Source organism: Lolium rigidum, chromosome 2, assembly GCF_022539505.1.
Source record: "Lolium rigidum isolate FL_2022 chromosome 2, APGP_CSIRO_Lrig_0.1, whole genome shotgun sequence".
Taxonomy (NCBI): Eukaryota; Viridiplantae; Streptophyta; class Magnoliopsida; order Poales; family Poaceae; genus Lolium; species Lolium rigidum.
In genome coordinates this window covers 135,113,885-135,130,330 of record NC_061509.1, presented here as the reverse complement: position 1 = coordinate 135,130,330, position 16,446 = coordinate 135,113,885, and the positions used below count along the sequence as shown (strand labels likewise).

General features: G+C 46.9%; 4 protein-coding genes across 4 annotated transcripts in view; 2 read left to right on the top strand and 2 right to left on the bottom strand.

Moving 5' to 3' along the window:
- Positions 1-65: 65 nt before the first annotated feature.
- On the bottom strand, positions 66-3,342 carry LOC124687290 (tetratricopeptide repeat protein 33-like). The gene is made up of 6 exons (XM_047221081.1): positions 3,294-3,342; positions 2,574-2,784; positions 1,339-1,477; positions 784-815; positions 546-632; positions 66-443 (listed from the first exon to the last, which is right to left on the bottom strand). Exons 2-6 carry the CDS (start codon positions 2,775-2,777, stop codon positions 282-284), a joined length of 624 nt encoding a protein of 207 aa, XP_047077037.1. The 5' UTR covers positions 2,778-2,784; positions 3,294-3,342; the 3' UTR covers positions 66-281.
- A 639-nt stretch (positions 3,343-3,981) lies between these two features.
- Positions 3,982-8,529, top strand: LOC124692381 (probable L-ascorbate peroxidase 8, chloroplastic). The gene is made up of 12 exons (XM_047225736.1): positions 3,982-4,159; positions 4,236-4,379; positions 6,039-6,159; positions 6,249-6,349; positions 6,449-6,536; positions 6,668-6,735; positions 6,820-6,906; positions 7,265-7,339; positions 7,421-7,498; positions 7,571-7,675; positions 7,865-8,002; positions 8,121-8,529. The coding sequence occupies exons 1-12, from the start codon at positions 3,998-4,000 to the stop codon at positions 8,271-8,273; spliced, it is 1,320 nt and encodes a 439-aa protein (XP_047081692.1). The 5' UTR covers positions 3,982-3,997; the 3' UTR covers positions 8,274-8,529.
- Positions 8,530-11,983: 3,454 nt separating this feature from the next.
- Positions 11,984-14,974, top strand: LOC124692380 (histidine--tRNA ligase, chloroplastic/mitochondrial). Its single transcript, XM_047225735.1, has 9 exons — positions 11,984-12,451; positions 12,562-12,691; positions 12,777-12,869; positions 12,956-13,030; positions 13,275-13,392; positions 13,608-13,750; positions 13,944-14,072; positions 14,387-14,547; positions 14,658-14,974. Exons 1-9 carry the CDS (start codon positions 11,988-11,990, stop codon positions 14,794-14,796), a joined length of 1,452 nt encoding a protein of 483 aa, XP_047081691.1. The 5' UTR covers positions 11,984-11,987; the 3' UTR covers positions 14,797-14,974.
- Positions 14,975-15,115: 141 nt separating this feature from the next.
- The window catches only part of LOC124690134 (glucomannan 4-beta-mannosyltransferase 9-like), a 1,856-nt gene continuing 525 nt past the window's right edge, over positions 15,116-16,446 (bottom strand). The window contains exon 2 of the mRNA XM_047223565.1: positions 15,116-16,363. Coding sequence (XP_047079521.1) covers positions 15,116-16,363 — 1,248 coding nt within the window. The remainder of the gene's footprint in view (positions 16,364-16,446) is intronic.

Below are 16,446 nucleotides of genomic sequence, written 5' to 3'. Positions count from 1 at the left end.
GGAAAATGTTTGTGATGTCGAATCAACTCCCGTGCATAAAAATACTGCCATTCATAGATCTGCTATTACAGGCAACCGAACGAATTCTCATCCTCTGAACCGTAATGCTGAATTATCATTTGTGCCGCAAACAGTACAAGTTAATATTTTCCATTGCTCCACTACCCTCAAATCAACAGAACAGCGACAATTTGGCAGGATCAGTAACCTCTCATTTGGAACTCCTGTCGCATTTCTCTTAACATAATAACAGAATATAACCTACACCCTACAGTCACGAGTCATGCATCTTCCTCTTCACTCTTCACTTCCTTCTCCGAATTCCCTCCAACCGTGAAACGTCTCTTGTTAGCATTCAGATCGCCCGAAGAGTGCAATTGTCCTCGTTTTCTTACAAGACGGGATGCGGTATCACGGTCAGCTTTTGCCTCACTGTAATCAGGCTGTCGATACGACCCAAAAAAATAATAGGGAAAAGAGGGTAAGTGAGATGACCCATATTCCACATCGAACTTCCTCTTTGCATAGTGAAAAAGAGCACGTACCTTGATTGCTAGTGCCCTGTCAAAAGATTCGATGGCTTTATCTGGCTCTCCAAAATTTAGCTGTGCTCTACCGAGAGTTACCCAAGCCTGCGAATCAATACACCATATATGCTCAGTTGATCACAACGGCGGAAACAGGTCAAATGTAGGCAATGGTGGGTATATACAAGAGGTCAAGCCACATCAACAATATAAGAAATCTGATTTTACACTCCATCTGATGAATTGTTATGCTAACCTCAGGCCATGATGGTTCAACTTCTGTTGCTCCTACAAGTATACCAAACAGAGAGTAACTGTTTCGTTTGAAGTAGTAATATGAGAATCGAACATTTGATCTAATGACGTGAGCATGTATCAAATATACTGCTATGATCAGTGGAACGGCACAAAAGTAAAAAATAGGGATTTCAGAATTACAACTTAAAAAGGAACCTCACAAACTCAGGTATCACATACAGTTACACGTTAGAAGACAAACAATGATTCACTCCTGACAGAAAGAAAAATAACCAGATTGGTTGAGTGAATCCTAGACATTGGATTGTTACAAGTACAAACTAACCTAAAACCAGATTGGTTGAGTAAATCCTAGACATTGGATTGTTACAACTACAAACTAACCTAAAACCAGATTGGTTGAGTGAATCCTAGACATTGGATTGTTACAACTACAAACTAACCTAATTAGAGAAGTGCATATTACTCTAATCTTGTGAAAATGTTAGCACAGCAACAGTAACTCAATAAACCATTCATCAGAAAACACAATGGGAGGAGTGGAGAAAATTACTAGTTGCTGCTGTCAGTGCACGCCATGCATCTCCCAACTCAAGTAAAACCTGAGCTTTCTGTTCGTGAATTATTGCATTATCTGGTATCAAGCTAAGTGAAGCCTCCCACTTACTGAGAGCTTCATGGTACTTTCCTTCCTAAAAAATAACAGAAATATGGCCTCATGAGTGCCTAAGAATAAGAGTAACATCATAGTATTTGTTTCTCTGTGTAACCATAATGATGGCATTATAACAAGAGAGAGAAAAAACATTAGCAACGCCACATCTCTGGTGTGTTGAACTGTTCACAGCACAGCAAACCTTAATGCAATACAAGACGAGCCAGAACACAAATCTGATATTAAAATAGAGTGATACATGTATTTCTTTCTCGCTGCAAGTTGCAGCATCCGCGATTCAAGTTAGGAATTGGGCCAGGTTTTTTCAGGTCAGCCCGAAACCCACCAGGCACAATCAGAATAAAATGGGATGTGTTCCAGAAAAAAAGGGCAAAACAGGTCAGGCTGGTACAGCATGACAGCCCAGACACAGAAAATGGGTCGTGTTGTACTATTTAGAGAAGTTCCAATTCTTAAATATACAACCAGAAGTTTCAATTTTCGGCTCGAAGTTACCTTCTATAAATACTTGTTACTCCTACATCTCTATATTGTGCTTGGCTAAGTACCCTTGAATGAAATTTGATTCTCTTTGCTTCTTTTATTTTGTTTTGCAGGTACCAAAAATGGGCAACATGCATGGGATTGTTAAGCCTCACAATAGAGGTTAATGTTTAGTTTGGGTTAGGTTAAACCTTATGGTCAAGTGTACATATAAACTGTGAGAAACTCTTACCTGCACGTCATGAATCATCCTATAAATAAATTAGCTGAAATTTATAGAGCTTCTTAGACCTCGTAATATTTAGAGATGTGATACCATTGGAAGGTAGGACTGCTACCTCTCTCTCAAAAAAAAAGGTAGGACTGCTACCTAGGGTGCAACAATTTCTAAAACAAGAAGTAGACCATATCCCGTCTATTATTAAAATTAGAAGGCACTAAGGGCCACAATTCACCACATAAATTCAAATTTCATGAAACAGTGTGAACCATCATGGGGTTATGCTGTATTATTTGATCATGGCATCTGTAACAGCATTGAGCACTCTTAAGGAATAACGCATATAACCACAACTACATACCAGCCCTTAAACCAACAGTAATCACATAGTAAAACTTTACAGAGATACCTCAGCTAGCTTGTTCCCTTGGTGTTGTAGTGACTGGGCGGTATCAGGTGGCTTGGTTCCAGGATAGTCAGTTCCTGCTTCTTCGCTTCCTTTCTTTTCATCCTCATCGTTGTCGCCCTCAGCACCAAATGGCAGCCCTGGCTTAGCTGATGCTACCACCGGCTGCCTCTTCATCTTGGCATTCTTATTCCATGCTATCTTCATTGCGTAACTGTTTTACAAGATAGACTATCACATCTCTATAGCAACAACAACATCATCAACAGAAAAAGAGAAAATGGGTTTGATCTGCTAAGCTACATGGAAGTATCCTTCTTGCCTCTTGGTATAGAATAGAAGATACTAGTAACAAAATAAAAACAAAGAGAGAGTAATTTATTCTTTGAGCGTTTGCTGTCCTGCTTATACCTAATTCCAATTCTTGTTCGGTAACCTCAAAATGGGTGTGTACATTGATAATCCTGTGAAAGCAATTCGTCGAACAAGTTATGGGCACTCCAGCGAAGGTAGTTAGCCCCCAGCTAAGACAGCATGCCAGCCCGATCTTATTAGAAGTTAACGCGGGCCATCGTGATAAGCTATGACTTAATCAACCAAGCATGATAGAGGATGAAGTAGTACACGAATCAACTGTCGGGGATGAGCGGAGGCACCCGCAAGAGAAGAGTCCCAGAATGGTACTCCAGTAGGATGAAGAGCGATTAGCTGGGGGTGACTTACAGGCGGATCCAGGGGCATGCACCAACGACGGTTTCTCGGTTCGATCGGTTGGTCGTGGTCGGTCGCTCAGTTTGCAGGATCGAAGCACGAGGCTGGAGGACCGCCGCTCCGGTAGAAACTAGAGAGTTCAGCTTAAACAGGATTTTTCATTTTGACCCTCTTAAATATTGGAATTTGCTTTATCGTGTGGGGCCAGCCCAAGTAGTGGTTTCTGGTTTGGCTGCTAGGCCTAATTCCAAGGCCCGGCTGAATCGCCCGACTATGGAGCGGCTGCGTCCGTCCGGCGGGGTAAGAAATGCTGGCGGCGCCGGCAACGAAAAGGCGGTGGATGGCAGAGTCGCCGGAGCAGCGGTGAAGCTGCGGTACGAAATGCCGGGAGTATTTTGCTCCGGGACCGGGAGGTAGGGTCGCCGGCGACCGAAACGACGATGCCATGTGTGGCTACGAGAAGGGTAATGCCGTACGCGTGCAGGATCGCTAGTCATCGGTCCCTCGCATATTCGTCGGCAAATGTGCCCACAATGTGCCACGCGTCGCACCACCATTCGGCGCCCCAGATTAGACGCCTCCCCCACCCCACGCACCACCGTCCTCCCTCCCTCCTTCCCCAGTTCAGTTCAGCTCCCAATCGTCCAGTCCGTGGACCAGCCATCCATCATCCGCTCCAACCAAATATTCCCGCCACTCCGCGCAGCGCAGTCGCCATGGCGGAGCGCCTCGCCTCCTCGGCCTCCCTCCTCCCGGCATCGCCTTCCCCGTCCACCCGCCGCGCCGCGGCTGCAGCAGCAACCGTCGCCTCCTTCCCCTCCTGCTCCGCGCGCACCGGCGGGCTCCGCCTCCGTCCGTCCCCCTCGCGCTTCTCGCAGGTCGGGTTCTGTTCCTTTTTTTAGTTGGCAGGTCGCTGTGCGGTTGATCGCTGACCTCTGTGCGAATGAACCGCAGAAGGTTGCGGGGCGAGGGCGCGGCGGCGCCGGCGGGGCGCTGCGGGTGGTCCGCTGTATGGCGGCGTCGGATGCCGCGCAGCTCAAGAGCGCGCGGGAGGACATCAAGGAGATCCTCAAGACCACTTACTGCCACCCCATCCTGGTACGTACATTTACTCTTCAAATCAGTTCTACTCTCTAGCTGGCAAATCACTTCCGATCGTGCTCTGAATTGATGCCGCATTCCTACGAACTACTCCATGATACCCGTGCTCAAGGCCTGAAGCAGACCCAAGTTTCAGTATCGGATTTTCATAGCTAGCAGCTCCTTGGTGGCATCCGCATCCGCTCATTTTAGCGTGTACTCCATCGATTTGGAAAAAAGTGAACCACCTTTGTCTAGATACAAATATATCTAGACGCAATTCAGTGTATCATATTTAGACAAAGTTAAACCACTTATTTCCGAGCGGAGTTTGTACTAATATACACATGAAGAGAAATTGTATTGTGCGAGCATTTGGATTTTAGCACATAGAAAGAACAGAGTTGCCAGCAAATTGGATTTTTCTATCGATGCTGGATGACACCTAGGTCATTGCCACGTGGCAACTCGTGAATGCATTCACCACGGAATATTCCGCTCCATATTGCAGTCCATGAAGGATAATAATGTACCAAGTTAACCATGGTAGATGGTATTCCACTTTGAATCAGCCTTTCATATCGCACAGTGCACATGCCAGTATAAGATACTCACAAGGAAACTTGAAGAAACCTCCGGTGGCATTGCAGCTGTGAAGTCGGAGTCATCAGGTCGTGAGTGTGGAATGTGGTTGATGATGCACAATGACGCTCTTCGCGGTGCTCTGGGATGTGCTTTCTCTGCGTATTTGTGCTGCACATCGGCTTTGCTAACATGTTTGTTTTTGTCAGGCGACCGCTTAGACCTAGTTTAGCTTGGTTGCTTGCCTTATTGTCAGGGTTTTTACCTGGTTTTCCTTATTTAACCGAGTTTGCATGATTTTCAGCGGAAATTCATTTTGGCTCGCAGGATATGCTCCCTTTAACCAAAAAAGCATATTTTAGAATGTCAAAAAATCTGGAAAAAAAATTTATGCTTATTTCTCAACATTGTTTGTGCGCACGCAAAGTTTCGCGAAAAGCCAACATTTTTTATGGCCTGTGTGAAAAGACAAAAAAATGTCTCGTGTAAAGCCTTTTTTAGCACCATTTTTTTGTCTTTTTACACAGGAAAAAAGAAGCTGGTTTTCCGTGAAACAACTTTGTGCATATATAGAAAGTGGAGATGAACGCGTGGATTCGTTTTTAATACTGTATTTTCAAATATGTTGAAACTGCATTTCAAATAAATTGAGCATATGCTCATGGATGCCAAAAGGCAGCTCTCAATTTTCGGTCAGTTTCCCTTATAAAGGGCACCACTCTTTCCGAGGTCGGTAGGGAAGCAAGCAGCGGCCCATATCCTGCTGAACTGAGCAATTTGTTCACAGGTGGCCATAGAAATGACACTAATGATTACTGGGTTGTCGGTTATGTGGTGCGCCACATGTATCTTTGGTGGTTGGATTCTTCTGACTGTTTCTTTGGCAAATGATAACCCGCTAATGGTCGCATAAAATAGAGAGTGAAATGTGTGAATTTATGCATATGGTTGCTTCCACAGGTTCATGTAGGTAAAGTGTTGCATTGCTTGAGATCCATCAGAACATGGTGTAATGCTTGTGCAATAGTCTGTCCGATCAATCATCATGGCCCTGGTATGCCGTATGCAGATGCTAATGCTTTCTACTATGTTCAGGTCCGTCTGGGATGGCATGATTCAGGTACGTATGACAAAAATATTGAGGAGTGGCCACAGAGAGGTGGAGCTGATGGAAGCTTAAGATTTTATCCAGAATTGAGTCATGGAGCAAATGCTGGTATTTCTCTTGACTGGCCAATTTTTTCAGTCGTTGTACCTTGCTAAGTGTAGAGAAGTAGCTGACATACTTGGATGGCTTATTTCCAGGTCTTACTAGTGCTTTAAAGCTTATTCAACCAATCAAGGACAAATACCCAGGTATCACTTACGCGGATTTGTTCCAGTTGGCGAGTGCTACAGCAATTGAGGTCACAGCCTTTTCTCTGCTCACTTCTTACCAGGCCATTTTGGCAAACGAATAGTATACTCTATGTGTGTACTCATTTATTTTGTCGATCTCATTCCAGGAAGCTGGTGGCCCGAAAATTCCGATGAAATATGGAAGGGTCGACATCACAGCACCTGAGCAATGCCCACCTGAGGGGAGGCTTCCTGGTTAGTGGTTCTGACAAATTTATCATTTATATCGGTCTCCCTCAGTGTTTACATTGTCTGAAGTTATGATTCGTGAAAGGTATTTATTGAGGTGAAATAATTGATCGTTGCTAAATATTCATGTTCTGCAGATGCTGGCCCACGTTTACCTGCTGAGCACCTTCGTGAGGTCTTCTATAGAATGGGCCTTGATGACAAGGTGTGTCATACCAGAAGCTGGAATTTCTCCTGTTTGCCTGTGTGTTCTTGAGCTTTTTGTTGATCTCTTGGAGTATTGGTGCAGGAAATTGTTGCACTCTCTGGAGCACATACACTTGGAAGATCACGGCCTGACCGGAGTGGCTGGGGCAAGCCAGAAACTAAATATACAGTATGTTTTTCTAGGTCTCTTTGGTTGGGTTTAAAGCAGGACAGTATGTTATTTTTGTTTTACAAGAGGTTTTGGACATGGTCTGTCCTATATAATATCAACTATTCTACAGTTTCAAACTTTAGGATAGAATACACAACTTTTTTTTTTCTGTAGACATGCGGGGAGTCTAGACCTATATAGAGGGGGGAAGAATCTCAACTTTTTATCGTTTTGCAATGAAGTTGTAGAGAGCATATCATGCTTTAAAATCTTTGTAACCTTGGTTTACTACTACAACTTGGATCTGATTAACTGTAACTAACCGTAGATCATTGTGGCTACAACACTGAGGTGTTAATATTATTGTGTTCTACAGAAGGTTGGGCCTGGTGAACCTGGAGGGCAATCATGGACAGCTGAATGGTTGAAGTTTGATAACAGTTACTTCAAGGTGTGCCCATTTTTTTCATGGTTTATGAATTAAATTATTCATTTGAGTCTCGGATGATTTGATCTATTAACAATACTTCAGGACATAAAGGAGCAAAGGGATCAGGATCTTCTAGTATTGCCTACGGATGCTGCATTATTTGAGGACCCATCATTCAAGGTAACTTGCTTATTCTCCGCTTATGGCTGGTGACTCAGATGATATGAAATAGTAATACTGTGATTCATGCAGGTATATGCGGAGAAGTATGCAGAGGACCAGGAGGCATTCTTCAATGATTACGCTGAAGCCCATGCTAAACTGAGCAACCTTGGTGCAAAATTTGATCCTCCTGAGGTGAGCACCACATTCCTGTTTTAATCCTTCTGGCAACCACCTGCAGTTTTCCTGAAGGAGCAAAAGCAACACGAAGGCAGTTTACTTACTTAGCTCTTCCATTCCACTTTCCATCATTTTAATGACAAACTTTGCTTAGCTGCTCCAGTTCGTGTGAAGCCTAACACACAACGTGAAACTATACTTCAGGGAATCTCGTTAGACAATGACACTGGTGCCACACCAGATGACGAGAAGAAGGTTGCTGATCCAGCACCAGCAGATGATACCAACGGAGCAGCACCACAGCCCGAGCCATTTGTTGCCGCCAAATACTCTTACAAAAAGGTTCACACTTGTACAATCTAGGCCCAGTTTTAAAGATTTTTGGACGATACATGCTAGTGAAGCAGTAGTTAAAACTTAGAAGTAAGCGAACTTCAAAATTGTTTGTCCGTGCTTGCAGAGAGAGCTGTCAGACACGATGAAGCAGAAGATCCGCGCAGAGTACGAGGGCCTTGGAGGCAGCCCGGAGAAGGCTCTGCAGTCCAACTATTTCCTCAACATTATGATTGTGATCGCAGGGTTGGCATTCTTGACGTCTCTGGTCGGGAACTGAGAGCCTTGATCTGATGAGTCTTTTCTTTTCCTTTTTTGTTGCTGTGCCGAAATTGACCAATTGTGCAGAGATCAATCGAGGTACATAATGAGTATGTAGCGGAATGCTTTCTCATCTTTTGATTGTGAGATAAAAGAAAGACAGTCCATTTTAAACTCCGAACAACATATAAATGTTTTCTTCGATTTTGAACCCTGAAACTACAAAATCATGTATATTTTACCCTGGGCTTTCAGAAGAATATCTTGAATTCTAACCCGGTTTTGGGTAGTGGTTTTGCATTTGGGTGTATAAAAATATTTAAAAACTCAGAGAGGTAGGGAATACTTGGAGCATATAAGCTGCAATATTTATGTAAACTATGGCTATCAGTCTATCTGTGACATGTGCAAATGTAATAAGAGGTAAAAAAAGACTCGCCTTGTCTTGTTTTTTTTTGTATAGAACATATTTCCAATTTTGATGATTTTTTTGTGTGTGGATTCCCGGTCAGCAGCAACTAGCAACCCCTTCATTTGTGAATATCTTAATTGTTTTTGAAACTTCAAAGGTGCAAACCCTACCTAAATAATCGGGTTAAGGTTAAATTTGAAACAATTCATTGGTGTGGAGAATGCAAAGAAGCGAGAACATGAAAATTTAACCAACAACTAATATGACCATGTGTGTTCTATACGGAAACATAAACTAATGTTATTGACCATGAAAGTTTATAATTTTGATGAATTTATGCGGGCTTCTGTTTCATAGTGTTCCATACATCGATTAAAAAAAAATCAAGCATTTTGCAAAGCTCGAATTTACGAGTCTAAGTTTCGTTTCAAACTAGCTTAATAGTCCAAAATTTAATTGGTAGTAAACATAATAATTCAATTGCAAAAATAACCCCCCTTACAAACAAATAAATGTGGATACCACAAAATCACAACTTGTGTCTTCTAAAAAACCAGTGAACATATGTATACGGTAGGAAAACAAGACATGTAAATCACACATTTTTTCCCTCTCAAACAAATTCTTCTCATTCACGACTTGGTAAATAAACACACACACACACACACATGCAAAACTTTAAGCACAAATATGCACACGCCATATTTTATCTGCTTCATAGGAAGTGGTTTGCATGATGAATAAGCAGCTTAACTGTATTTACCTTTTTGAACTCTATTTTATTTAATTTGCAAAGATAATTTGATCGCATTTTTCATGATCTATTCCGACGCGCAGGAAGGAACAGTACCATGTAACCCACCCAACTCATCCCAGATTCTACCAAAGCTAGCTAGATCATGAGCAACCCCATAGCAAGTTCCAGGGACTATTCTGAATTCTACTCCATCGGTGTCTTCTATAGCAGATTTAATCTCCTGCACAACGAAGACAATCCGTGATCTTGATTTATTGGGAGAATGTAACTCATTGATCAGATTTAAGCAATCTGACTCAACCACCAAAGAGACTGTAGGCAAAATTCAGACCCTGAAGTCACGCAATGGCCTCGGCAGATTGAGCATCTGAGCATGCATCGGTTAAGACCCAAGCCGAAAAAAATGACCTCCCCAGCTTCCATTGTTCAGAGCATCTCGCGCTAAATTCTGGCGCTGTAAAAGCACTTTGCAGCGTGCTCTATCCGTCTATCCGTGTTTCGCGGGTGAAGCCATATTCACCTCCTACAAACTGGATAGTTCCTGTGCATACCGCGCGCTCTTTTCGGCGCGGTAGATATAGTGCACGAGATAGGGTGTTTGCTCCGCGCTCTATTTTACAGCGCTGGTTGCAGTCTTGCACGCGTTAAACTAGTCGGTTTTTTTTAATACAGCGCGAGATGCTTTTAGACTGTCAGAGAACCCTGCGTCAACATTCAGTGGCTTTGAGAGCGAGGGCATCTCCACTGACGACGATGAGCGACCGTTTGCGTCCGCTCGGCCCGAAAATGCATCTGGTACCACCTCCAGCGGGGCGACGCATCGTGATTGGGCCGTCCGCGGTGATGCAAACCCAGCGCATATTTGCGCCTGGAATGCGCGCGGCGGACGCTGCGCAGGCGCACCAAGTGACCGCTCGCATCTCCATCGGGTCCGCCTGGTAGTGAGCCTGTATCGAATGCATCGCTTCTGCGACCATCACTTCCGCGGTCAGCGCTTCCACGGCTGCGCCGCAGCCTTCGCCATCAATGCCGCGACTGCTTCTTCTGCGCGCGCACTGGCGGGCAACGTCTAGGCTTCTGCGCCGCCTTCAATGGCATCGTTTCCCGCGCGCGGCCAGCCTTAAAATTCCACCGGCATCGGTCCTCCATCACCCACACCTCCACTCCCACCACCACCGCCGCAACACCATGGGGAAGAAGAAGAACGACTTCAAGGCGTCGGGCAGCGGCACCAAGAAGGAGGAGCGGGCGAACAGGGTGGCCCTGCCCATCAGCGTGGGGAGGCTGATGCATGTGAACTGGACGGTGTGCGACGCGTGGAGGGACATGCACATGCCTAGTGGCTAGCGGCTCAGCAACCGTCGGGTGCCCGTCCCTCCCGTGCCTGCGCGCGAGCCAGATATGAGCGTCGAGATCCGGCGAAGGAGGCGGTACCTGCCGCCGGACCTCCGCGCCGATCCGGCGTACGCCATCGACTCCGACGGCTGGTGCATGTATCTCATGTCCGAGAGGGATCGGAGGAGGAGGGCGGGCTTCATGGGCGACAGGGACTTTCCCTTCGACCGTCCACCGCCGCCTCGTCCTCGAAGATAGCAGGCGCCGACGCGTGCGCAATACGACGACGATGACTACATCGAGGCGCTGGCGTACCACAACGAGGAGGTCAAGGACGACAGCGACGACTACGTCGCGGTCGTCTTCCAGGAATGGCAGCTGGCCATGGCGGAGGGCCGCAAGTTTGAGTACCCGGACAACATGACGGACGACGAGATCGCGAGGCTCGGGGTCCTCGTCTCCGAGAACGACCGACCTGTGCAGCCGCCGCTGTCCCGGTACGCCACCGGCATCATGCCGCCGGGCCTGTCGGAGGATGAAGCCCTACGACTAGCGCTACAGGACTCGGCTACGCCACAGCCACCGCCGTACAACCCGTGGGGGCCCCCACCTCAGCCCTGGGCTCCTCAACCGCCACCACATCCCTGGGCGCCTCCACCGCCGCCACATCCCTAGGCGCCTCCACCTCCGCCACAGCCATAGCCCTGGGCGCCTCCACCTCCAGCACCGTCGGCGCGCCCGGCGTATGTTCCTCCGGTTCCCAACTGGCCGTGGGTGGTACCGAAACTCATCGTGCTCGACAGCGACGAGGAGAAGCAGCACGCATGCGTTTAGGGTTTATTTCCATGTGTTCAACTATGTAAATTGTGTTTTTATGTTATAAAAAAAGGTAATTCGAGTAAAAAATACGTCATGCCGTTGGAGTCGCCCCCAACGCAAATAGATGCGTGATCAATTTCGGTCGACATAAAGGGACGTGCGCGGACATTTTCGAACGCTGAAACGGCTCGCATAGAGACGCCCTCAAGGGCAAATCTGTGGCCGGCGGCGAGCAGGAGCGTCCTCCTCGCCCAGCCCACACCGCGCGATAGCCTCTGACTTCCCAGTCTCTGGGCCGGACGGTCCCGCTTTCCCTTAAACAAATGAATGATGGGCCGGCCCAGCCCAGCAGCTAGTTTTATCTCATCTTCTCGCTCAAACAGAATCAACGCATCCTCTCCCCAACTCCAATGGCGTCGGCGTCGTCGGCGGCGTCGCTGCGCCACCTCCTCCGCCGCCCACTCCGCCCTACCCTCCTGCGCCCTCCCCTCCTCCGCCCCACCCGCCGCCTCCTCTGCGCCTCCTCCTCTTCCTCCTCCTCGACGCTCACCCATGGCGGCGACTCCTCCACTTCTACTTCCTCCGACGGGGCGCTAGGTGTGGTGGATTTGAACCCGCCGCGTGGCACTCGGGACTTCCCCCCGGAGGAGATGCGCCTCCGTACCTGGCTCTTCGACAACTTCAGGGAGGTGTCCCGCACCATGGCCTTCGAGGAGGTGGACTTCCCCGTGCTCGAGTCCGAGGCGCTCTTCATCCGCAAGGCCGGCGAGGAGATCACGCAGCAGCTCTACAACTTCGAGGACAAGGGCGGGCGCCGCGTCGTCCTCAGGCCCGAGATCACGCCTTCCCTCGCGCGCCTAGTCATCAAGCAAGGGTACGCTACGCTTGCTTGTATCCAGTACTTAATTTTCATTGATTTTGCCCAACTCAGTTCACCCACTTTCCAATTGACTCCTACATTTACTCTTATTATGCTTAGAGTAGAAAATCAGTCTCCCTCCCACTCAAATGGTTCACAATTGGGCAATGCTGGCGATACGAGCGCATGACCAGAGGAAGACGCCGTGAGCATTATCAGTGGAACATGGATATCTTTGGCATGCCCAAAGTTCGGGTATGTATCATATATGCCCATTCTGATTCTTGAGATGATGCTGCATTCTCAACCAGCGCTTGTCTTTCTATGTTTAAAAATCCAGGCCGAGGCTGAACTCATTCAGGCCATCGTTCTCTTGTTTGAGCGTCTCGGTATCACGTCTTCAGATGTGGGGATCAGGCTGTCCAGCCGAAAGGTTTCAGCCCACTAATTACTTCTCTATATATTAGCATCGATATCTGTTTTTGTGACTGACCATTCTCTGTTTTTTCCCTTCTCCAGGTTCTTCAGGCTGTGCTGAACATGTACTCCATACCAGAACACCTGTTTACTCAAGTTTGTGTCATTGTTGATAAAGTATGTCCTAAACCTCTCTGTTGGAATCCTGTAAATAAAAAACCAGTAAAATAGGCATCACACCTGCTGAATCCTGTTATCCACTGATTGTAAAGTTGATCATATCATCATTGCTGCTGTATTGCGCATCTATTCTGTTCATAACTATAGGTGGAATTTTTATTAACTAATGTAATTAATTGTTGCTATCTCCATATTAGTATTATTATGGATGTACCTTGCATCATGAATTACAATTATGCAGCTGGGAAAACTGAGTAGAGAAGAAATTGAGAAGGAATTGATTTCAACCGGGTTGTCATCTGAAGCTGTACAGGGCATCATTGAAGTGCTTTCTCTCAAGTCACTCTCCAAACTTGAAGGTTTTCTCCTGGCTTTAGCATTCAGCATGGTGTTAATACTGTTATGCTGTACCATGGTATCTTTGTCTTAAGTTTCTTGTTGATCCTGACAGATTTCTCTTATGTCATCCACAATATTCGCACTAATTCTGAAAAATGAAAGAAAAGTCCACGATTTATCCTTTGAGAAAAGGGGTCACTGTTCATGTTATATCCTGATATTTATTCCCATACAGAGGTGCTGGGTTCTGATGTTGAAGCTGTTGCTGACTTGAAGAAGCTCTTCTCATTTGCTGAGCAATATGGTTATGCTGATTGGATCTGTTTCGATGCATCTGTTGTCCGTGGCCTTGCATACTACACAGGGGTTGTTTTCGAGGTGATTGTTGATGCATTTTCTTCTTTTAATTTGAGTCATAGCATATTCTTATTCAACAATTTCCGGGATTGCTCAGAAGCAGAGAAGTGTCTGTATCATCAAACTATACAGGAGCATCTAGCTTGTGTTGTTATGGCTTTGTATTTTTTTTTATTACTTGCTGCATGCTGACTCTCTTGATCCATGTTTTCAGGCTTTTGATAGAGAAGGGGAACTGAGAGCGATTTGTGGTGGGGGAAGGTACGATAGGCTGCTGTCAACATTTGGAAGTGAAGATGTACCAGCCTGTGGCTTTGGATTTGGAGATGCTGTTATAGTGGAAGTATGATATACTGTTCTCTTCTCTGATTCCTTTTCCTGTGTTAGTGAAAAAAGCTGCTCGACCGAAGATTAAAGTTCCTTTAAGATAGATATTTTTACTAAACATATGAGAAACACATGGTAATGGAATAAATGACTGAACTTAATTCTCAGCATCACACAAGACTGGGCCATTATTTATTAAGTCATATAGGAGATCAGATGTCTAGTTCTGAAAACATTAATTCATTCATGTGGAAAGGATTGTTGTCACTATGAAATAGCCGCGCCATTTGAGAGGAAGTGATGCTAATGCTATAATATACATTCTGGCAGCTGCTGAAAGAAAAGGGTCTTCTGCCTGATCTGGCACGTCAAATAGATGACATTGTGTTCCCATTGGACGAGGAGCTGGAAGGACCAGCATCTAGTGTTGCATCCTCTCTGCGGAAGAAAGGCAGATCCGTAGACCTTGTTGAAGACAAGCGTCTGAAATGGTATTACCTCTCATTAGTTTCTGTATAGACGTTTCTGCACATATGGATTTGTTTGTGTGGCTACCATATTGTTGCCTCTAGTTAATTTATTTTTACTGCTGTGGCTGCAGGGTGTTTAAACATGCGGAGAGGATAAATGCTAGCAGGCTAATTTTGGTTGGAAAGTCCGAGTGGGAGCGAGGCATGGTTCGTGTGAAGATACTGTCAACCAGAGAAGAATTTGAAGTCAAGGCAGGCGAATTAGAGTAATTTGTTAGCTGATCTAACAAAGGTTTTACTTCGAAACCATAGCCCCATTTCTTCATTTTTATTCATCTTCCTTTGTGGTCCTCCTTGTGCAACATTATAAGTTTTGTCATTGACATGATATATATAAAGAAATCATATGCTGAGAATGCTATGGCATCTTGATTTGCTTTTCCTCCAATGTCTCTCTGAAGCGCTTATTTTGTGTTTCTTTACATGCAAATGCATATATCAACAGTAAATGTTGAAGGTACTAGAAGTTTAATTTGGTCCTGTAACAAACAAATAAACAAACTAAATATGCAGTGCAAGTATGTAGGTGTTATTGGGAGCCGATGTAGCCGACTCCGATGACGAAGGCAGCGGCTGATTGCATGAGCAGGTAGATGTAGAAGTGATCATGACCAAAGATGATGTCATAGATGGCGCAGTAGAGGAGGCAGAGGCCCAAAAGGATCTCCGGTGTGTGGAAGCCCTGGTTCTGGTTCTTCTTCTTCTTGGTGGCCATTGTTGTCGTCGTCGATCCGAGCTTCTCTGTGACGACCCACTCGTTTGCTCGGCTGGCCTCAAGGAGTCCGATGATGGTGGCCTTGGATCTATGCATGGACATGACGTTCTCGAAGAGGATCCAGAAGACGAGGAGGTGCCACGAGCGGGGCGTGCAGATAGCATTGAGCAGGGTGATGATGGCGGGGACGTACATGGCGACGTACTTGGGGAGTCGGATGTCCCCCTGCACTAGCACGCAGGCTGGTATGACGACGCAGTAGAAGAGGAAGGTGACGAGGTGCGCCACCACCTTCCTGACGAAGAAGAAGCCGTAGAGGACATGGAACTTCTTCCACGCCGACACCTGCTTGCTCGTCACGATCTCCCAGAACATCTTCCTCATCAGGTTGGCTGGGCCGCAGGACCACCGGTGCTGCTGATACCTGTAGGCCTTGAAGGTGCTGGGCAGCTCGTTCCTGACCTTGACGTCGCCGGCGAAGACGAACTTCCACCCTCTCATGCTGGCCCTCACTGCCAGGTCCATGTCCTCCACGGTGGTGCGGTCCTTCCACCCGCCGGCGTCGGCCAGGGCCTGCAGGCGCCACACCCCAGCTGTGCCGTTGAACCCGAAGAAGGCATGGCAGGCAGAGCCCACCTCCTGCTCCACGGAGAAGTGGTAGTCGAGGGACATCTCCTGGATCCGCGTGAGGATGCACTCGTCGGCGTTGACGAAGAGCCACCGGGCCTGGACGAGGGCCACGGCCGGGTCAGCCAGGAGCAGCGGCACGGTGCGGCGGAGGAAATCGGCGTCGGGCTGGAAGTCGGCGTCGAAGACGGCGACGAACTGGCAGTCCCTGGCGTAGTCCTTCTTGAGGCCCTCCCGCATGGCGCCCGCCTTGTACCCGTTGCGGTTGCTCCGGTTCTCGTAGTGGACGCGGATGCCCTTGCTTGCCCACCGCCGGCACTCCGCCTCCACCAGCGACCTGATCGTGCCGTCCGTCGAGTCGTCCAGCACCTGGATCACCAGCTTCTCGCTCGGCCACCACAGACCGCACGCCGCGCCAATCGACAGGCGGTACACCTGCAGACACACACCACAGACAGAAATGATTGTCATATATATGTCGTCAACCCACCTCCAGTCCTCCACAAACGGCTACATAG

Bases quoted from the DNA above. Each gene is read 5' to 3' on its own strand.
- LOC124687290 (XM_047221081.1), bottom strand. From the start codon at position 2,777: ATGAAGATAGCATGGAATAAGAATGCCAAGATGAAGAGGCAGCCGGTG. The intron at 1,478-2,573 runs GTATCTCTGTAA...GTTATTTTTTAG, and splicing joins AAGGGAACAAGCTAGCTGAG to GAAGGAAAGTACCATGAAGC. The intron at 444-545 runs GTACGTGCTCTT...TCGTATCGACAG, and splicing joins ACAGGGCACTAGCAATCAAG to CCTGATTACAGTGAGGCAAA.
- LOC124692381 (XM_047225736.1), top strand. From the start codon at position 3,998: ATGGCGGAGCGCCTCGCCTCCTCGGCCTCCCTCCTCCCGGCATCGCCT. The intron at 6,160-6,248 runs GTATTTCTCTTG...GCTTATTTCCAG, and splicing joins GAGTCATGGAGCAAATGCTG to GTCTTACTAGTGCTTTAAAG. The intron at 7,499-7,570 runs GTAACTTGCTTA...TGATTCATGCAG, and splicing joins TTGAGGACCCATCATTCAAG to GTATATGCGGAGAAGTATGC.
- LOC124692380 (XM_047225735.1), top strand. From the start codon at position 11,988: ATGGCGTCGGCGTCGTCGGCGGCGTCGCTGCGCCACCTCCTCCGCCGC. The intron at 12,452-12,561 runs GTACGCTACGCT...TGCTTAGAGTAG, and splicing joins CGCCTAGTCATCAAGCAAGG to AAAATCAGTCTCCCTCCCAC. The intron at 14,548-14,657 runs GTATTACCTCTC...CTGTGGCTGCAG, and splicing joins GAAGACAAGCGTCTGAAATG to GGTGTTTAAACATGCGGAGA.